The following is a 21,984-nucleotide window of genomic DNA, read 5'->3' as shown; positions in this document are numbered from 1 at the left end:
CGGTTAGAGGAGTCCTTTTAAAGATTAAAAGAATTGTAGATGAAAATATTTAATGAGTCACAGAGATAAAACTACATGAGCTTACTTAAAATAAAGTTCATATCATGAGCTTACTTAAAATAAAGTTCATATCATGTACAACTCCAAAATTATTATTTTTCTAAAGAAAAACATATGAGGAAATTTCAATCTAATTGGTTTAAAATATTTTCTTTTTGCCTAAAGTATTCGGTGACTAATGACGTAGTTTATTGTTTGTAATGTCATTTCTTTGATTCAAAGTTATTTGGTCATCTTAAGTCAGGTGTGTTTACTAAAAAAATATTCAAAACATGAAAAAATATTAATGTAGGAAAAATGTGCATTTCTCAACCATATTTAAGTAGTTCTTGCTCACCACACAACAATGCATAGTGAAAGTCACCATGTTGAGTATATATGCAATTTTAGTGAAGAAAATTAATTTAAAATTTCAATTTCAGCATTTTATTGTCGATGTTGTTAACCATCAAAATTTAGATAATTTATCAATCATACACTTTAACTATTCAATCTTTATCAAGATAAGAAAGTCAAATTACTTGATTGACTTAATTCGTCTTATTTTAAATATTTTTATTTTTAAGTCTACGATAGAAAAGATATAATTCTACAATAGAAATTGTTAAAACAAAATTGTGAAATAAAATGATAGATAAATTTCTTGTTAACAATGACTTCATTTACATTGAAAAGTAAATAACCGATAATTTCAGTTATAATTAATTATTAAAATTATTTATTTCAAAACAAACAACACAAATTTTAGTTTTAATTCGGTTATGGATGACTTAAAAATTAAAAAAAAAAAGGACAATTCTTTGAATATATGTAATTTTTTATAATTATAATTATGTAAAATTATATTCACATATTTTTTATTAATAAAATAAATAAATAAAAATTTTAAGTATATTAGGTCAAAATCTACCTGAACATATACCTCTATTTTATTAAATATATTTTTTTTCTTTTTTATTTGTGATATCTGACCTTAGACTTGTTATGGACATTCTGTGATACAAGTTGTAACATACAAATGTGATGTCTGAACAAGATCTGTTACATCAGCATGCAACTTGTATTTTATGTCTCTCTCTCTTTGAGTACCTAAGTCCTATGTAACACGGTACAGCAACAAGAGACATAAATGAATTTGGGACATGTGAGGGTTGTTGTCAAGGCATAAGTGCTGCTAATTCAACTACTTCTCTTCTTTCGGTATATAAACATATGTTTTCTTGTGCTGTTTCTAACATATAAGGTGTTCATGACAAATTACGAAGCTACAAAACATCTTAAAGTGGGTCATGACATCCGGGTTGACCCGATAATTTGGTGGATTGTATTGAAGATGTTAATGTGTTACTCTATTTTGATCCATTTTACCTAATCCATTAAATTGGCATGTGAAGGATACGCTGGAATGGACCGTTTGTTGATTTTTTTTTTTTTTAAATTAATTTTAAATTTCTTTTATATTATATTAATTCATACGTACAAAATATAGTAATTTTAATTGTTAATAGTTGTAATTAAATTAATTATTAATTATACTAATTTAACATATACTAATTATTTCAATTTATCTTGTTATTTTTTTCACTTAACCAATTATAAAATTTAAAAATATTTATATGATTAAATAATGAAAGAATTATAGATTGACTTATAAACTTGTCTATTGAAGGGGTAGATCATGGTTTTTAACTTATTTTAATAAGATAGACTACCTTGGTACATCACCTTCTTGGTGGGTAAGTGATGACAAGGCTAAAATGAGTTAGGTAGACTAATTTTATTAACTTAAAAATATGTTTAGTAGGGAAAAAAATATGAAATATGTGTTATTATATTGTTTTTTTATTTATGTATGACTTAGTTGCAAAATTAAGACATTTGTATACTTTTTTTTATCTATTCATATAAAAAAAATTCTTTTGGTAGTAGTCAGTAATCATTTTTTGGTATACACATTTCACTACTGATTTTATCTTTATTAATATTAATATAAGCGTGGTCTTTCTGTTTTTGTGTATACACAATTTTTAAATATGAATAATATTATATAAGTTGGATAATAATATTATAATGTTATTGAGTTAATATACAAAATAAATTTATAATTGTTAAAAATAAAGTGAAATGAAAAAAATGTAAAAAAAAAACAACAATTGATAAATAGAAAAAGAAAGAAAGGGAAAAGATAGTCAATTTTATAAAAAAAAACATATAAAAACAACAGTGAATTTTTAAAAATTTAACAAATAAATATATCATAAAAGTTAAAATTAGAATTATGAAATGTGGTAAAAGAAATCTCTTAATATATATTTATATATATTGAATTATTTTATCTTTTAAATTTTGTATATGTCTTTTAATAATTTCAGTTTTTAAAAATATTTTTTATATATTTATTTATATATTTATTTTAATAATTAAAATATTTTTTTTATAATCACAAAGATAATAATGGACACGGAAACACATATTTCCACCGGTATATTTAAATTTTTTGTTATTGATAAAAAAATTAAAATATTTTTAACTTAACAGATATACTTAATTAGTAATTTGATAATTTATAAGTTTATGATTTATTTTATAATTTGTTTACAGAGTCTTTGTATAGTCTTTATATGATGTACATAGAGTTAATTGTTCTTCCATTCAATCAACATTAATAGCATTAGAAAGTGATTATATGTCGATGTATTAATTTTTTACGTCTTTTTCTTTTCTTTTTTTTCCTCTTCTTTCAGGGTTCCTCTGCTGTGGCTGTTACTGTAATAGAAATATTTTTTTTGTTCCACGCTACCTATTCATTACTTTTGATAGAAATGTAATAATATTAGAAACCATTTAAAATAGAAAGTGATTGATAAGTTTAGTATTTTAGTGATTCAAACCACAAGGAGGTTATCCATTATAAGAACAAACGTTGCAAGTTATGAAAAGAACAACGTTGTAAGTTATGACAATGTCAACATCAAATATGAATAGGAGGATGAAGCGAAAAGGTGTGTGATGAATGGTTGCAGAAAATATAAGACTTTTAAACAATGTTTGCAATAACACATTACCCTTATGAAAAGATACCATCAATCTTTTGTTTCTTCTTTCGACCACAGAAAAAGGAAAGTGATACGTGGCTCGTGTGAATGCCATACGATAAAGGGAAACGATACGTGGCTCATGTGAATGCCATAAGATAAAGGCAAAAGTTAGGCCAATGAAATGACTAAAGCCAACACGTTTTAAAATTGTGAAGAGTTTTCATTTTGGAATTTTTAATACATATAAATATATTAAATTCAAACCATTCTCATTAAAAATTGTATATTTTTTAGATGTATTGTTTCAGATGGGGGCAGTTTAAATAATAATTAGTAATTTGAAAGTATTAATATTGATGATGTTTTTGATTGTTATTAATTGATGTTAATTTCTTTGCAAAGATTGTTTTGATTTATATTTGTAAAGTTTTTGTTCCATTAATAGTAACTATGATTGTTTTCAATAAATTTATTATCATCATTATTTAAACTTATATTGATTAAGATTATTTTTACAATAATGGTTGAGATTTTTTGTTAATTTATTTAATTAATAAAGTATCCTTAGTTGACATTGATAAAAAATATAATCATAACTAATGTGTTCCGAAACCTTCCTTAATTGACATCATGAAAGAGGTATCAATTTGGTCCAGTCCATAGAACTTAGTCCTGACCCATATGGGCTAGGACAAAAGAAAAACTCACGTTAAGAAAAAAAAAAAACTCATCAAAGAAGTTCATAGGGCTAAAAATTCCAAAAAAGCCCGTGGGTCAGGACCAACCCATGAGCTTTCATCTTCAACATGAAAAATACATTACCTTTTAAAATATATTATTATCTATGGGACGATTTCGACGATTTGGATGAGCTAACGACACGAATAAACACGACAACCCAAACAAATCTAATGACCTGAACCTGCCTGATGACTCCAACAAGCACGACTAGCCGAACGGGTTCAATGACTCAGACGGATCCAACAACTCGAACGGATCCAACTATCCGAAAGGGTCCAAACATACCTCTCTTAACAATCTATTAAAAAAAGTGTGTAGATAATAAAAAAATCATTACAAATATTAAGAAAAATAATCACCATAAATATTAACAGAAAAAGAATATAATGAACTTCTTGAAAATATAGACTCCAAACATTAGTTGACAAAACCGTAATTAATATTGAATAAAAATGACAATGATTTGAAAAGAAAGAAAAATAAATCTACTGATTTAAAATCGAAAAATAACTTCAATTATCAAAAAGTGGGAACAATGGTCCATTCACTTTTTTTTTAATAATAATAGAAAATGAAAAATATATTATTATTATTATTATGATTACAAAATTAAATAAAAATAATTTATAATTTCATTGTAAATAATTTTTATTTATTTTGTAGGTAGTTTTATAATTAAAAAATAATTAAATTTAAATAAGGGTCAAATAAAAAAAGGTTAAATTTTTTAAAAAAGTGAGGATAAAATTAATAAAATAATTATTTTATTTTTTTAAAAATATTTAAAGAATAAAACTAAAAGCTAAATATACACACAAAAATATATAAGTATAGATAAAAAATATATAATTATATTAATAAAAACTAATCATCTCAGTAATATTTCAGTTTTGGTTAAATTAATGACACATCAACTAAAATCAAACGAAGAGAAAATAAGTAAATTTAAACATGTGAAAATTTGTAACTTGCCTCTCTAATGAAATTTAAAATTATTTTACATTAAATAATCCAATTAATATAATGAAATTTTAAAATGTAAATTTCCTTATAAAAAAGTAACAAATTTGGCATCAAACATTCCTAATTTTTTTATAAAAATGAATTATCTTATTAAAATTCCACGTCAAAAAAGAATTATCAAGATACAAACTTTACTGATTTTCAAGATTTCGTGTAGATGTCGGTAATACAGCAAATGTCAAACATGATGTTACAATTGGAGTAAACAATTTTTCATATATTAATGCACCAATCAATGGTCTAAATGTAAATAATATTTAAATTTAAATATTAAATAATCAGTAATAACTTAAAAATATTATTATTGATGATATTTTTAATTAATATTAATTGGTATTACTCTTTTTGCCACAGGTTGTTAATAATATTTTTTAAATTTATATTTGTAAAACTTTTGTTCAATTAATGTTAATCGGCATTGTTTTCAATGAAATTTAATCATGATTATTTAAACTGATATTGATTAAAATTATTTTTACGATAATACTTAGAGTTTTTAGTTTTTTTTTTTATCAATATAGACTAAAGAATTTCTTCGGTTGACATTGTTAAAAAGTAATCCTAGTTAATGCTAACCGATTTTGTTTTTATCAATTCACATTAGGAAAAAATATATTAGCATTCTCTTAACAAAAGTAACATATGCGTTGATGATTTTTTTTTACAGACATTAATAAAAAAATCACTTAAAAAAATATCAACTATAAAAAGAAAGGAATAGTGATTGAAAAAAGAAAAATGGCTCCAACAATTTAAGTCATAAAATAACTTTATCAACGTAAAAGAAAAGTTTAATTAATCGGATGTAGTCACTCTTATATAGATGTGTTAGTTTGGTACCCACTTTTAAATGTGTCAATTGAGTCTTAACTTTTGAAAAGATGCTTCAATTATGTCATTTTCAGCAAAAAATTATTAACATAGTTAACGGTATTGATATCTAAAATGACTTACAAAAATTAAGTATTGATATTTATATTAAAATTTGGTGGTAAAAGTTATGAATTAAGTTAACGGCTTTAATAATTTTGTCTGAAAGGGACCTGATTAAGACAGTTCTTCAAAAGTTAGGACTAGATTGACACATTTTTAAAAACGGGTACCAAACTGATACATTTGAACGAAAGTGGGTATCATCCGACTAATTAAACCTAAAAAAATTCTAGTTAATGAAAAGCCTAAAATTGAGTTTCAATTTTAATTAAATTGACTTTTCTATATGATAAAAAAATTAATAAAAATATTATTATTGTTATTATTATAATTAGAAAATTATATATAATTTTTTTTATAATTTTATTATAAATCATTTTTATTTATGTTGTACACACTTTCTTAATTAAAAAAAATTTTAAATTTAGAAACAGGTCAAATAAAAGAAACAATTAAATTTAAGAAAACAACTATTCAAAAGGCAAAATTGATAAAATAATTGTTTTAATTTAAAACACTTTTCTTTAAAGGATAAACTTGAAATACAAATGTGAATACTCAAAATAAAAAAAATCTCTTTATATAAATATAGATGAAAAGAAATGGAATTAATAATAAGGATAATGATATTTTAACCTACTTTTTTGATTCACTTTTAATTCACTACTTCTGTTACTATTATATTATCTATTTTGATTTTTTTTAGTGATATGATGTGATGATCTAATGATGATTGAAAAGTGATGGGTTAAAAGTGGATAAAAAAATATATATTAAAATATCATTATTCAACGGATTTTGGGTGGGTTAAAAAATAAGTGAAAATTTAAAGGGATGAAGATTTTTGACTTCTTACATTTTTTTTCAGATGAACTTTAAAATGATCTAACATTAATATAGTAAAATTCTACAGTTTTAATTTCATGAAGAAAAAATTATCCAAATCTGGCATGAAACATTCCCAATCTTTGATGAAAATGTAATCTTATCAAACTTCTTGGTCAAACACTAAACTATTAAGATATAAACTTCGAAGATTTTCAAAGACGATTGATTTCGTGTAGGTGTCGGTAACTTCATCAAATGTCAAACATGATTTTAGGAATCAAATTCTGAGTTGAAGAATATCAACCCTTATCCTATGCCTCTTCTCCCCTAATCAAAGCTATATATTAATGCATACACTTAGTCTTTTTCCCTCAGCACGCACTTAAATTTCATTCATCACTTCTCAACTTTTTTGCTGCACTTATTAACTCATTATCTTCTTTTTGCTTCGGATCGCCATGGCAGGTAATGTACCAACTGCAACTGAAGGACGCCCCTTGAAATGTAAAGGTATGCCAAACCATGATTCATGGAAAACAAAGAGTTCTATGTGCTCTTTTTTATTACTTTTTCAGAGTTTTATTACATCTTTCAAGTTTAGTTTCTATGCTTCATTTGTATAAAACTGTGTTCTTTATTTGCAAAAACTGTAGCTGCAATTTGCCGCAAGCCTGGCTCTCCACTGACTATTGAGGAGATCACTGTAGCACCTCCATTGCCTCGTGAAGCTAGGATTCGTGTTATATGCACTTCTCTCTGTCACACCGATGTTACCTTTTGGAATATGCAGGTTTTCATCATCTTCTTTTCCTTTATATGATCCTTCATATCGAGGTTGAAATATGATCACAAAGATAAAATCAGTTTATAGTATATAAATGAAGATAAATTTTGATTTAGAAGAGACAGAACATAATTAATTATTGTAGTTATCATAAATTATTGAGTACTTTCTTTTTCATTATTCTTTATAATGTTTCTTTTCGGGTGTTTGGGATGTTCTTGAATTTCAAAACAGAAAGATTCTTCTTAGTCAATGTCTTCCCTTAACCATTTTTTATTTATTCTGTCATTCTTTCTTTTGATCTTCTGTATTACTTTTTCGTTCTTTTTTGCCTCAGTGGAACTTCTTAATAATGGGTTTCTTCAATAACTTTTTTTGTTTCTGTGTGTTTTGAAGGACCCTTCTCCAAGAATCTTGGGTCATGAGGCTTTTGGGTGAGTGTATGCCTTTTACTCTTTTTGATTTCATAATATTATTTACTGGATAAAGTTACACATTCATAAGAAAAAAAGGAATTCACTATTTGTTTATGCATTGTTTGTATTGTTAATTTGTACGGTCTTTCTGTATCAGAAGAAAAACTTTTTGTGCTTTTAATATATCAGTGTTTGGTCAAACATCACTGCCGTCCTTTTTCCTCAGTCCTTACAATAGTGGATTCTATTTTCTATTCCTTAGAAAAGCAAAGTATGTCTGCAATATTTCTCCACATGATTTAACAGCAGTAATATAAACATTCTTTAAGAACAAATTCCTATGACTAACAATCTTTATTTTTGCAACCTTGAACCGTTTTATCTGTTCTGCAAGTTTCATTTAATGCTACTGAAGTGGATGCTGATAGTTCCCACCACTATTGACATGATCCAGGGTTGTGGAAAGTCTTGGAGAGGGTGTAACTGAACTTACAAAAGGAGATTTGGTTGTCCCAATTTTCTTAGCTGATTGTGGGGAATGTGGAGATTGCAAATCAAGCAGGAGCAATCTTTGTTTAAAGTTTCCTTTTCAGTTCTCTCCTTGGATGCCTAGAGATGGCACATCAAGATTCAAGGATTCAAAAGGAGAGATCCTACAGCATTTCATGTCTGTTTCTAGTTTTAGTGAGTACACTGTGATTGACGTTGCTCATCTAACAAAGGTTGATCTACCAATACCACCAAAGCTGGCATGCCTACTTGGCTGTGGTATATCAACTGGTAAATTTCTAAACTATTCAAGCATAAAATAAATTTACATAATATACATTATAGTCAGAATATCTGGTCATAAATAAAGGTTTTAACAACATTCATCTAATTCAATATTTTTATTAAACTTCCACTTTCAGGAGTAGGTGCTGCTTGGAAATCTGCAGGTGTGGAGCCAGGTTCTTCAGTTGCCATTTTTGGGCTGGGAAGTATTGGATTAGCTGTAAGGATTCCACTTAATTTTGATTTGTTTTAGTGGTTTATTTATAGTACTGAAAACTCATTGCAAGTGAATGGTTTCATAGGTTGCTGAGGGAGCTAGAATTTGTGGAGCAGCTAAGATTATAGGTGTGGATATCAACCCAGAGAAATATGAAGTTGGTAATGCTTTATGTGCTTAATAAGAATGTTTAGATAAGTTTTTTTGTGTTATTGTTGTGCTCAAATTATGTAACTGATTGAGTTTGTTTCTCTGATCTACTCAGGGAAAAAGTTTGGAGTCACTCACTTTGTCCATTCTGGAGAAAATAAAGACAAAACTGTGAGCCAGGTCCACCCTCTTGGCTCTAATCTTTGTTTAATTCAACAGCCTTAAAGTCTTGAAATTTCCTTTTCTCATGAGTGGTTGTTTAGCAGATTATCATGGAAATGACTGATGGAGGAGCAGACTATTGTTTCGAATGTGTTGGCAAGGCATCACTGATGGAAGATGCATATGCTTCTAGTAGAAGGGTCTCTCTCCTTTTCTATCTATCCATCTCTCAATCATGCATTGCACTATGGTTAATATGCAGACAGAAATATGCGACAAAAGCAGTAACTGCATTATAATTTTCAAGAATCATCCTACCACAAAGCTTGAAACTCAGCTAAAAGTAGCACTAGCAATAGTGTTCTTTTTGTACCAAATAACTTGAAAATCCACTAGAAGTAGCACTTGCACTTGTAACAGTTTGAAGAATAAACCATGAAAACTTGTTGAATGTAGTTAACTGCTACTTTGCCAACAGGGTTGGGGAAAAACAGTGGTTGTAGGATTGGACAAGCCAGGATCCAGGTTGAGCCTTGACACTGGTGAGGTACTGCTTAGTCAGAAGACCCTAAGGGGATGCTTATTTGGAGGACTTAAACCTAAGACTGATGTACCTACTCTCATAAAACGCTACATAGATAAGGTACTATGTACAACATCTTCTACTTCTCTTTTTTAAACTCTATGTGCTCTTTATCATAGTGTCATGATGCCAAGTTTATCTGACTGCCAACAGGAACTGAATCTGGAGGAGTTTGTCACACATGAGGTGCAGTTTAAGGATATCAACAAAGCTTTTGATTTGTTGAATGAAGGAAAGAGTCTCCGATGTGTGATTTGGATGGACGAGTGAAGTTGGACACTGTCTTAGGATGAAAACAAGTTCAGTGTAAAATCAGTTGATTGATTCATCGTACTCTTGGTGACAAATAATGATGCAATAAATATTATCTAAATTTCATTTCAAAAAACAAATAAACAAGGCTACGCTACAATCATCGTTCATTACGATGGTTGCTGCATCAAATGTGTGTGTGTTCGTTAGAAGGTGTAATCAAATATTACATCAGTAAAGTTTGTAAACCTTCTGTTATTTAATTCAAATTTGTATCTTTCTTTAAATCTTGATATGTGCCTATTTTTTCTTCTGCAATTTTGTAATCTTTATCTAATCATACGCGTTTTTTTTTTCCAATTTTGGTCCACTAGAATCATAAATAACATATAATAATACAACATGCAACACAAAATCATAGCATGATAGAAAACAGATTTAGAGAATCATAGAATGAATCTGTTCATGCGAGTTTCCACAACTTTAGACCTAACCATGGTGCCAATGGTGTTGATGAGAAGCTTAGCATCTTCCCATGGTGTGCCAGGCGCCAACTTCTTATACAAGTAGCTCTCAAACGTCATGCGTTGAACGTACTCGTCCCCACAGAGCTCCACCAGAGCCTCCCTGCACGCGTTACTACCGTAGAAAACCCTCTGCAACAGATCCAAAAACCTAAACGTCATAGCATACTCCGCGTCCCACGGCTTCAGGTACTCCCTCCTAAGATCACTCTCGTCGATCATCCTCTCCCCACCCTCCGAGGCCTTTACGACGGCGTTTCCGCACATGCGACCCGATTTCGCCGCGAAATAGATACCCTCACCCGAACACTTCGTCACGTACCCTGCAGCGTCACCTACGAGTGCCACGCGTCCCTTCACCCGAATCGGACGCGGGTGCTCCGGAATAGGGTGCGCTTCCACTTTGATCACTTTCCCACCGTTGATCTTCGGCATCACTCTTTCTCTGATCCCGCGCTGGTACACTTTAATATCTTTCTTTGCACGCACCGTACCCGTGCCCACTGCCACGTGGTCGCACTTGGGAAAAACCCACGCGTAGAAATCTGGCGACACGTCGCCACCCACGTACATCTCCGCGAGATTTTCGTAGTGCGCCATTTTCTCGTCCGGTAATGTGATCCGTTCCTGGAACGCGATGGCGCAGGCGTAGTCACCGGCGCCGATCGACCTCGCCACGCGACTGTTGGCGCCGTCGGCGCCGATCACGACGTCCACGGCGAGCGAGTGCCGGGAGGAGCCGTTGGCTGTGTAGTGAATTGTGTAGGGCGCGGCTGGCGCCGTTGGGAGGTCGAGGCCTGTGACGAGGCCGGCGACCGCGGTAGCGCCGGCGGAGTGCGCGCGGGAGCGGAGGAACGAGTCGAGGACCTCGCGGCGGAGCATGGCGATGAACTCGTGGGGTTTTAGGGTTTTGCCGAAGTCGACGGCGATGTTGGAGGGGGAGAAGATGCGCATTTGCGTCACTTGACGGTCGATGAGGTGGTGAGGGATGTTGAACTCTTCAAGCATGCAGAGAGGGATGGCGCCACCGCATGGCTTCGCGACGGACGGGGGGTTTCGTTCGAAGAGGAATGTTTCAACGCCGCCGGAAGCTAGGGCCTCGGCGGCGGAGGATCCTGCGGGACCGCCACCGATCACTGCCGCTCGGAGCTTTCGGCCGGAGATGGATTTGGAAGCTGAGACGGTGAAGGATTTGAAGTAAGGTTTGGGTTTTGAGGTTGCAATGGAGAATGAAGGTAAACAAAAACTAGTTTGAATTTTGGCAGCCATGGAGAATGAGGAAATGAGTTTGAATTTTGAATTTGGGATCAGTATCTGTGAATTAGGAATTAGGGTTTATCACTTTACTCCTCCTCCAAGAATATAGTATTTTAATGCATAATGCATACTTTAAATCGATTTCAGAGGCAGATGCAAATGATGTCAGGACCAGATTCCATCATGGTAAGGCATTGTAATAAAAAATTGTTTTCAAGATATACGGTCCTATTTCTTTATCTTTCCACTGAATGTGGGGTTAGCATCAGCTTTGCAAGTTGTGTGCTTGGTTTTTTACTGCTCTGCATGTGTTCAAACAGAGTGTATATATTACAGCTACTTCAAAGAGTTCTGAAACTTTAGTAAGTTTTATAACATGAATCAATAGGAAATGCTAGACTTTGATGCTAGCTAGTTCATGGATACTGATAGGACGACAAAGATCAGGAATTGGTTGGCCAGACCAGGCTGCATCAGCTAAGATTTTGTTGACTGCTTGTGTAGGGTTAAACAAATCCCACCAGACATGAGTTGAAGCTTGATCACAGGCCATGTCCATGGAGATGCATCCTATCATGGCACCATTCAAACCAAGTCCGCAACACGCGCTCTTCACGTCTTCAAAACCTGTATAAAGAACACTTGGTATGATTGTTGTAAGATGCTGAACATTCAGAACAGGAAAATCTTCAGTGCAAAGCTATCAAGGGATGGAAAAACATACCATAAAGCCTTGGCTCGTTGATAATCTCCATCATTCCATTGTACACATCACAGAACACCATCTGAGCATCAGGAAATTCTGTATTGAGCTTATCTATTTGTTCGTCCAGCAATCTATTGTATTCGAAGATCATGTCATTGACATGTTCCACACAACCGGTTGCATTAGAATCTCCCGCTAATGACGTGCTATTCAACTCCCAGACCATACGAGGTGTGCATCCCAAAGGCAGGACTCCCAAACATGTGATTTTCCTTGCATTAGCATTATAAAGATACCTCGCAGCATTCGCCATTTGGTTCACCAAAATGGTAGCAAAATATTGGGAACCGCGCTGCAGCGTGTGGTTGGAACTGGAAGAGTTATGGATGAATAGGTCAATGTAATCTTCTTTGCCAAAGGAGAGGAAAAAGATGGAGGATTTTGTAAGTTGAAGAGCTGTGTCCTCAGTCAGCTGCAGTTGCAACAGCTGCATAGTTTCAGAAACCTGGCGTAGTTGTTGGTTGAGAGACTGGTGACTGTAGCTTCCTTGATTCATGATTCTAGCTTGTGTTGACCCGAAGTTGAGACCACCAAGAACCTCCTCCAGAGATCCATTTTGACCATAAAATGGCCGGATTGATGTGAATCCAATCTTCTCAGCTGCAACAGAGTGACTCCGGTACATAAATTATTAGTATTGTTTGGATTATGGAGGTGGAACTGGGACCAGACCTCCTAAATAAGTTCTGTCTAAGGAAATATGGTTTCATTTCCCTCATAGGATTTGCTAGAATCATTAAGATAAGGTTTGTTTTATCTTGTAAAAGACACAGTTTTAGAATCTTACTATCTCATATATTTTGACTATTCATTGATTCTTATTCGAATGAGTTTGTGTGTGCATTTGTGCATTTTTATCGTCTATAGATGCAGCGTCTAGAGATGAGGGAAAAGAAAGATAAAAGAAAAGTACCAAGAAGTTGAGGAAGAAGGGTGGCATCAGAGCCGTTACATGGATACAAAGAGAGACGACCGTGAAGCAAAGGGTAGAACAGAGTGTTGTCTCCACAGTCAACCGAGGAATCCCCTAGCACATACAATGCTGATACATCTGAGGCGTTCTTCTCATTAGCAGGGGCATTTGGTTTGTTTGTGTGCTGCCCATGAACTGTGCTAAGAATGCCCATTACAGCAGCAACAACAATAATAAACATTCTCGTACTTTTCTGTTTCTCCGTTCAAATTGATTTCACCTTTGTTGTAAATAAGAACTGATTTGCTACTATAACTTGTTGGTGTTGAAACTAAATCATTCAAGTAGAGTAAGGGAACTTATTTGATCGGATTTTCTAGTGCAGCAAGGATTACACTAGAAAGTTGCAAACTAAGAAATTATGTTTTTTCTAAAAAGCTTTCCTATTTGATTATAGACGAAGGAAAATAACTTCATTCATAACACAATGTTGTCAAATGGAAAATTGTGCACTTTTCTCCCTTGAAAGTCACATTTTTCCCATTTTTCAACAACCTTCGTCATCCAATTTATGTTTTCATCTCTCCTTTTTTTTTTTCTATTTGCAGAAGGTTAAAACAAGAAAATAATCGGTAATAGTACTTTAAAAAAAGGTGAAAAAAAACCTTCTCGAAGTCCATTGCAATTTTGTCCAAAATTCAAAGTTTCCATAGGCATGGTCAATATTCTCGTAAATGTATCTTCTTTTCTAATTTCTAATTTGCACACCATGACTGCAAATTTTTATTAAAAATACGAATTTGATCTAGATTGGGAGAATAGAATTTGCCTAATCGGGTTTCCATTAAGAGTGGACAAGCCCACTCACTATTGTGGGTGAAATTTTGGTAAAGGTATATAATATATTTATCACATACCCTATTCCCTGAATAAAAAAATGGAACATGTATAATTGCATTCTCTTATCCTTCGTTACTGTATAACTTTATTTTAGAAGACGGTTGCAAATATTCCTGTCTATATGCTTGACACGATATGCCATATCATTGAAAATGTTAGCATAAAAAAATGGATTCAGAGAGTAATGATTATATCCATGAAAAAGCTTATCATCCACAAACATAAATGACTATGCCTGTGCAACTTCTTTCATCTATTTGTATATAAATCGAAGGTCGATACTAGCAAACAGACATAGAATTCAAATAGAAATACGGGTTAAGAACAATTCTAGAGAAGAGACTATCACTTTCAGGTACCATTGAGAAGTAGATGGAAGTGGTCTGATCTAATCACTACCTACATACACTAATAATATCATAGTAGTATAGATAAACATAAAATTGGTCAATTTACCTGCTTGAAACTAAAATATCGTATACATGAATTTTTGTGAAAAAAAAAATGGCAGTTGGTGCAAGTAAAGCAAATCAGATGACCATAGTCAGTCTCTATGTTTTAAGCTTTCCGCTGATCCCACGTTTATTGGGCCAGATACAAGTCACAGAATTCTTCTTGGCAGCAACTGAACATTGATCACTCCGACCACTTTTATTGCTGAGCTCTGTTTGGAGCTTCCGTCGCCTCATTCTGTTCTCTAATCGTATTCCTCTTAATGTGCGGACTCTGCGCTCAATTTCCAGAGCTTCAGTGAAATTCCATATCCTGATAACACCTTCTTCACCTCCACACACAATTCGATCAGCTCCTATACCCACAGAGAAAAGATTGATCTTAAATCCATGCAACATCCTCTGTGGAGGTTCAGCTACGTCTCCATCCAAATGCTTCACCTTTGAAACCCTCTTCCCCGGAGCTCGTTTGTTAGTCCTCAACAGGTTTCTCACATCAATAAGAGCTAGCTTGCCGTCACTTGATGCTGAAACAAGCCATGGAAATTCAAAGGCAAGGGAATACACAGCAGCCGAGTGAGGAACCCAGGTAGAAACATGCCAAGCTTTACAATCATAACCATTATTTACAATCTCATACATGTGAATTGCACCATCTTCACCTCCAGTAAAAAGAAAGTCCCCAGTGTGGCTCCGCGCCAAAGCATAAGTGTTACCAACATGAGCATTATGAACAATGGTCATCAAATCCCCACTACTAGTATCCCAAACATACACATCTGAACCTGATGTGCTGGCCACAGTTGTATCATGAGGGACAAGTGCCCAGACCCAGTCACTATGCCTCAGCACTGTGGTACACTTCATTGAAAGACGGTCCCAAACTCGAACAGTAGTGTCCCACGAACCACTGTAAATCCTTGTCAAATCTAAAGCAAGGGAAGTTATAGGACCTTCGTGTCCCCAAAGTCGAACCTCAGTGTTTTGATTTTGTGAGGCTCTAAGCTCAAACAGGTGAGGAAGTCCTTCTACAGCCCTCCAACAATGAATAAATCCATCAGTGCCGCCAGCAACCAATAGTTTTCTATCCGCTGCAACTGCTCTAATGGTGCAGCCAAGGGGTTTTGATGAAGCAATCGACAACCCATTCTCCATGTCCCACATTCTCACAACAGAATCATACCCAGAGGTAAATATGAGCTTCGAAGAAGCCAATAGGAAAATAGTTCTAATTGCCTCAGTGTGGCCATACAACACTTCCATACTATACCGTCCCATAAAAGTCTTACTCCTAAACTCCCTTTCCATGAAAATTTCCTTCCATGACTTGTCATCATCCACAACCAAGGAGGTTGTTGGAAGCCCCCATCTTTCACAATAGAATTGCTTCCAAGCATGGTGCTCGAATGCAACTCTTTGAAAAATCGTCGAGACACACGAAACAATGCCCAGATCTTTGGGGTCAAGGCAATTCAGAATCTCGGATATTAATGCCGGAGGAAGGTCAGTGATGGACAAACCACAATCTAAAGCCACATCACCGGGAATTGATGATTGGCTCAAAGCTTTGATTCCCTTCTTAGAATTAATCTTGGATGCTCCCTTAAGCTTCACACCCTTCCCAGGTTTGCTATCTGGAAAAAGATTTTTGGTTGCTACTCCTTCGGTTAAGGATTTGGAACTAATCTGATTAGGTTCAATTGTGTCTATGCCTGGATTTGCTACAAATTGTGTCAAATTTTGAGAAACCTCAGTCCTATTTGGGCACTCAAATGCCATAAAAAATGTGGATTCTACTCTATGAATTAAAAGGGTTGAAAGCTCAAACCCCCGCGACGTAACAGACACAAAAATCCGAAATCGAAAAGAAGAAAAATACTAAATCGAGAACCCTATAGTTACCCTAAGATGAATCGGTGACCAAATTATGGTTAGAAGAATCCTAATTTTGAAAAAATAATTGGGAAAAAAATAAGAATGATTGAATGGAGGAAAAAGGGTGTAAAGGATAAAAGCAAAGGAAAGGAATACCTTGAGAAGAGTGGTGAAGCAAAGTGAGAGAAGAGATTGAGATAAGGAAATGTAATTAGGATTAGGGTTTGTGTGGTTAAGTCTGCGACGAGACAAAGAATGAAGATGAGATCCACAGGTTGGATCGGAGAAAAGGAATATCCAACACAATATTATTATAAAAATAAAATTAATGCTTAAGAGTAATAAAAAAAATGTAATATACAGGTTTTAATATATTGTTCCTAAAAAATTATTTTTTATTTTTTGATCTCCAAATTTAAATTTTTCTTTACATAGACTTTTTCCATTCAATTTTTTATAACATGACTAAAACACTTTCCCTTTTCCCTCATGTAAACAGGGTGTAACATGGAATCTAGGTGGCTGCATGCGGGAAAGAGAAGACTTGAAATATAAATAAATACCAAAACTTGACATGCCAAAAAAAATTGAAATAGTAAATATTAAAGACTAAAAAGAACGAAAACGAAATAAATAGATTCAAAAAGAATAAAGCTTAATACATATATACACTTGTAATATAACTAAACTAAAAACTAATCTTTAAAAAAAATCATCACTTTAATAATTTATATAATTTCCCGCATGTCTTGTTTCAAAAAATATTAAAGAAAAATAATATTAATAAACTCATCTCTCATATTTACAAAGGTATCAAATTCTTATCTTATTAATTTCTTATCTTGTTAATGCAGAATTTTAGATCATCATCATCGATCGTTGAGGAATCGATCTAAAAGAACAGACAATGACAATTTTAAAAAAAAACATGAATTACTGGTAATGCATAGAGCATACCAGTAAAAATAACATGAATTACTTTAGATTGGTGCATAAAGATAACATGAACCGTGTTGAATAATTAAATTATATAATATATATTATATTGATTACAATTTATATCACCTATGGTGCATATAGCAATTATTTACCTAAAACAACAATTTTTAATTAATTCGTATCTTTGACTTATTTTTGTATCCATGAACGTTTTGTTTTTCACAACTGCATCATCATCAGATCTAATTTTGGTACATTGTATTCATATAAAACATAATATGATATTTTTTTCTTTATCTCGATCGATTATATTATTACAATGCATTTGATTTTCTTTCTCATTTATATACATTTGTTGCATTAATTAAAAAATAAAAAAATGCTACTCACTTATTTTGATGAGCACTTGTTTTGCAGCGAAACATAAGATCCTATTTTGGCTCCTTCCGTTACGTTTTTTTTTTCTCTCTCTCACACACAATAACTCATCGCTACAAAACAAAACTACGTAGCCCTTTCTCAATAACTCCACACACAATGTCCGGCGACGAAGCCACCACTCCCCCCACCGCAGCCAAACCTTCCGCCACCGCAGCCGACTCCCCGGCAAAACTCCAAACCGCTGTCGAAGCCCTCTCCTCCATCGTCCCCTCTCTCTCCAAGCTCACCCCCGCCTCTCTCCTCACCAGCCCCGACCTCTACCCCAAAATCTCCGCCCTCCTACGCCAGCCCAACTCCGGCGCCGGCGACAACAACCTCTGCCGCTGGCTCTACGACACGTTCCAGTGTGGCGTCATTGACCTCCAGCTCCTTGTTCTCCGCTTCATCCCCATCATCGCCGGCATCTACCTCTCACGCGTCGCCGACCGGAAACCCCAAGCAGGCTTCGAAGCCGTCCTCCTGGCCCTCTACGCGCACGAAACAACCTCACGCGCCGGGAAGCCCGTGTCCATAACAATCCCCGACCTCAGCCAATCCAGCGTGTACCACGAGGGCAGCGCTAAAACCTCCGGCAAAGGCCCCAGCACCCCCAACTCCGGCGGCACCGAGCCCGAAACCGCCGTGGTGTCCCCCACGCTGGAGCCCCACGGCACCGTGCGGTCGACACGGCGAGCCCGCATCGTGGGCGTGGCGCTGGAACTCTTCTACACGAAGATCGGGCAGATGCCAGTCTCTTCAAAAATCGATTTTTGCGAGTTCTGCAAGGTGTGGGCAGGGCAAGATGGTGAAATGTATAAGCAGTTCGAAGAGGGTGGAGAGAAGGATGAGGATGAAGAAGAAGAAGGAAAGAGAAAGGAATTAGAAGCGGTTAGTTCTGAGGTGGTGGTTGAAAAGAAGGCGAAGGTTGAGGGTAGGGTTCCTCTGTGTTGGGAATTGTTACAACCTGTGATGAGGATTCTGGGACACTGTTTGTTGGGTCCTAACAACAACAGAGAGGTTGAGCTTTTTGATAAGGCTAATGAAGCATGCAGGTGTTTGTTTTCGAGGAGCATGCATGATGTTAACCCTAAAGCTATTCTTCCCATGAGGAGTCTCATGAGACTCTCCAAAACTGTTATGCCCAACAACAACAACGTTGATCCCACTGACCTACCTTTCTCTGATGTTATTTCTCTCTGAAAAATCATTTTTTTTCATTCCCATTCTCAAACCACGTTCATTCTGTAGTTTCTGTTCTTATCTCACTCTCTTTCTTTACCCAGAAAACATATATCAACATTCATCCTATTTTTGTCACCACCAGAAAAATTAATAATAAGTTTGAAAGGACTTTTAGTTTTTATATTTGTAATCTTTATTTAAATTTTTCCTTTATTTATTTTGAGAGTTAAATATGATTTTGTCCTTCAAATTTTAAGTGAGATTTAAAATTAACCTCTCTTCAAAAATTTTGACCAATTTAATATTTTATATTTGAAAATGTATAAATTTATCTTTGAAATGTCAAATAAATTTAACAAGGGTTAAATATGTTTTTGATCCCTCAAATTTTAGTAAATTTTGGAATTAGTCCCTATCAAAACTTTATACCAATTTAGTCCTTCATCTTTCAAAATGCGTGAATTTAGTCATTTTAACAAAATTTTGTTAAGTTTATTTGACGTTTCAAGCGCATTTCATGATAATATTTAAGTTAACATTGAAACAAAAATGTGTCAAACAGTGTAAATAATTTAAATACTATCATGAAATGTGCTTGAAACGTAAAAAAAAAAAAAAAACTTAACAAAATTTGGTTAAAATGACTAAATTCACGCATTTTGAAAGATGAAGGACTAAATTGGTCAAAAGTTTTGATGAGAGACTAATTCTAATTTTCGCTAAAACTTAAGGGATCAAAAACATATTTAACCCATTTAACAAAATTTGATAAAAAAATTAAATTCACATATTTCTAAAAATAAAAGTTTAAATTGATATAAAATTTTGAAGAGGAAATAATTCTGATTTATTTTATAAGTATTATCTCTTCAACGATTTTAACTTTTGTTACGTATATATTATATGCTGTATATGTTTATTGTAATAAACATCATTGACGCTGATCAAACTATCTTTGAAAAAATTATATATATAAAAAAAGAAATATAAATATCAATGAATCTTTTTAGAAAATATAGTATATCCTACAATGAATGATTACTACAACAAAAAAAAATGCTATTAAGTTAAAATCATATAATTAAATCAAATCATGTTAATTTTGCAAAATCATTAAAAAAAGTGTGATATATTAGGTTACAAATAATATAACTGAATATTTTTAGTAATTTTGATAGGGACGTTTTGTAATTACATGAATTTCGTCTAATTTTATTATCGTGGTGATTTACGTGTTAATTTTGGCGTTAACATATATCTTAAAAGATCGTATATTCAATTTAAAAATAAAGTTATATAATCAGCGTCAGGTATTTTATATGTTGATTGTGGAAAATACTGAAATTATTGTAGATGGAGAAATCAATTTTAAGGAAGTTCAATTCCATAGATATTAAATACTTATTTAACGCGTAAATTAATTGTCTCTAACTATAAAAATATATATAAAAAATGAATATAATTATATTGAAATAAGTAAATGAAATTTTTTGTAGCCATGGTATTTAATATAAAAATTATACTATTTTGAAAATGTAACAACACATTTATATCTATATATAATCAGTTTTTATTTTTGTTTGAATTTTAAAGGAAATTAAAAAGAATAATAAAATATATACATAAATGGTGGAATTTATAAAATATGCAATATGGTTAACTATTTAGAAATTTATTTAATAGGAAAGTTATAATTAAAATAAATAAACTTATGATAGAGTTATGCTATCATATGAGAGTATACTGTTAATAAATATTTATTTTTTCTAAAGTGTATTAAAAGGAAGGATTAATTGTAGTTTTATTATCTTTATTTTTGTAAAATTTATTATGTTTCTTATTTTTCTTATTTTTTAACCCTTTAATAGAAAAGATATGGAGTTACAAAGTGGTGCTACCTTTTCATTTCTGGAAAAAGATCGTGAGTATTATATGTATTTCTTAATGTTATCATGCTATCTTCTAATAATAAAAACTGTACGAATAGTTTAATTGAAAATTTAATAAAATATGAATAGTTAAAACTAAGGTTTTTTTTACTAAATTAGTTTAAATTTTTAACAAAATACCAATATAGACATATTTTTAAAATATTATCTAAATAGGTAAAAAATTGTGTTTATTAAACACGATTTCAAAACATTAGAAGTAATGAAATCGTGTTCCATGAGTACGGTTTTAATATATTATATAATTTTTTTTCTAAATATATAATTTTATATATTTTGTATTTTATATAAACATATTTTCTAATTTAAAGTGTTTTTTAATAATATAGATGATAGTTTTTCAAAATTTTCTTATATTTTCTTAAGTTTTTATACCATCATATATCAATTATATATTCTTTATTTTGAGATATTTATTAATAATTTAATTAATGAACCAAAAATAATGTTTTTATTTCTTATATGAATATATTATTTTCCTTATGAGATGTGTACATAAGTTTATTATTAAAATTTATTTATTTAAATAAATAAATATGTATATTTTTAATTTTAATTTACTTATAAAATTATTAAAAAAATATTATTATATAGTTTTATTTATATATAAAATTATTTATCAAATTATTCAAAAATCAAAATTTAAAATTTATATTATTGAAATTATGTAGTAATATTTTTTTATTTAATCGTATTAATAAATTAAAACTAAAATTACATGTATTTATTTGTTAAAAAAAATTCGTAAACATTTAAAAACAAAATTATCAAAAAATTTCAAAATAAAAAATATTTTCACATAAAATAAAAAGAAAAAGAAAATATTTTAAAGATTAGAAGAAATAA

The 21,984-nt window shown here is 32.1% G+C and overlaps 5 protein-coding genes across 6 annotated transcripts; 2 read left to right on the top strand and 3 right to left on the bottom strand.

Moving 5' to 3' along the window:
• The first annotated feature begins 6,967 nt into the window (after positions 1–6,967).
• Positions 6,968–10,248, top strand: LOC114195669 (alcohol dehydrogenase-like 7). Its single transcript, XM_028086216.2, has 10 exons — positions 6,968–7,133; positions 7,277–7,413; positions 7,804–7,841; positions 8,278–8,603; positions 8,735–8,817; positions 8,900–8,975; positions 9,080–9,144; positions 9,231–9,326; positions 9,605–9,769; positions 9,863–10,248. Exons 1-10 carry the CDS (start codon positions 7,082–7,084, stop codon positions 9,977–9,979), a joined length of 1,155 nt encoding a protein of 384 aa, XP_027942017.2. The 5' UTR covers positions 6,968–7,081; the 3' UTR covers positions 9,980–10,248.
• On the bottom strand, positions 7,256–11,756 carry LOC114195668 (geranylgeranyl diphosphate reductase, chloroplastic-like). 2 transcript variants are annotated; one of them, XM_028086215.2, is made up of 2 exons: positions 10,456–11,756; positions 7,256–7,445 (listed from the first exon to the last, which is right to left on the bottom strand). In XM_028086215.2, the coding sequence occupies exons 1-2, from the start codon at positions 11,752–11,754 to the stop codon at positions 7,383–7,385; spliced, it is 1,362 nt and encodes a 453-aa protein (XP_027942016.1). In that variant the 5' UTR covers positions 11,755–11,756; the 3' UTR covers positions 7,256–7,382. The 2 variants fall into 2 exon arrangements, with proteins under 2 accessions (XP_027942016.1, XP_085521891.1); XM_085665765.1 differs by lacking the exon at positions 7,256–7,445 and having other exon boundaries at positions 10,322–11,756.
• Positions 11,757–11,923: 167 nt separating this feature from the next.
• Positions 11,924–13,915, bottom strand: LOC114195154 (GDSL esterase/lipase At1g71250-like). Its single transcript, XM_028085545.2, has 3 exons — positions 13,422–13,915; positions 12,467–13,108; positions 11,924–12,369 (listed from the first exon to the last, which is right to left on the bottom strand). Exons 1-3 carry the CDS (start codon positions 13,660–13,662, stop codon positions 12,137–12,139), a joined length of 1,116 nt encoding a protein of 371 aa, XP_027941346.2. The 5' UTR covers positions 13,663–13,915; the 3' UTR covers positions 11,924–12,136.
• A 685-nt stretch (positions 13,916–14,600) lies between these two features.
• Positions 14,601–16,945, bottom strand: FBX2 (F-box protein 2). Its single transcript, XM_028084980.2, has one exon. It carries the CDS (start codon positions 16,550–16,552, stop codon positions 14,873–14,875), a length of 1,680 nt encoding a protein of 559 aa, XP_027940781.2. The 5' UTR covers positions 16,553–16,945; the 3' UTR covers positions 14,601–14,872.
• Positions 16,946–17,998: 1,053 nt separating this feature from the next.
• LOC114195678 (hyccin) lies at positions 17,999–19,352 on the top strand. Its single transcript, XM_028086225.2, has one exon. It carries the CDS (start codon positions 18,125–18,127, stop codon positions 19,205–19,207), a length of 1,083 nt encoding a protein of 360 aa, XP_027942026.1. The 5' UTR covers positions 17,999–18,124; the 3' UTR covers positions 19,208–19,352.
• The last annotated feature ends 2,632 nt before the right edge of the window (positions 19,353–21,984 follow it).

Source organism: Vigna unguiculata, chromosome 8 (assembly GCF_037176805.1).
Source record: "Vigna unguiculata cultivar grain cowpea cultivar isolate G323 ecotype 2 chromosome 8, ASM3717680v1, whole genome shotgun sequence".
Taxonomy (NCBI): domain Eukaryota; kingdom Viridiplantae; phylum Streptophyta; class Magnoliopsida; order Fabales; family Fabaceae; genus Vigna; species Vigna unguiculata.
This window is presented reverse-complemented; position numbering and strand designations above follow the sequence as displayed.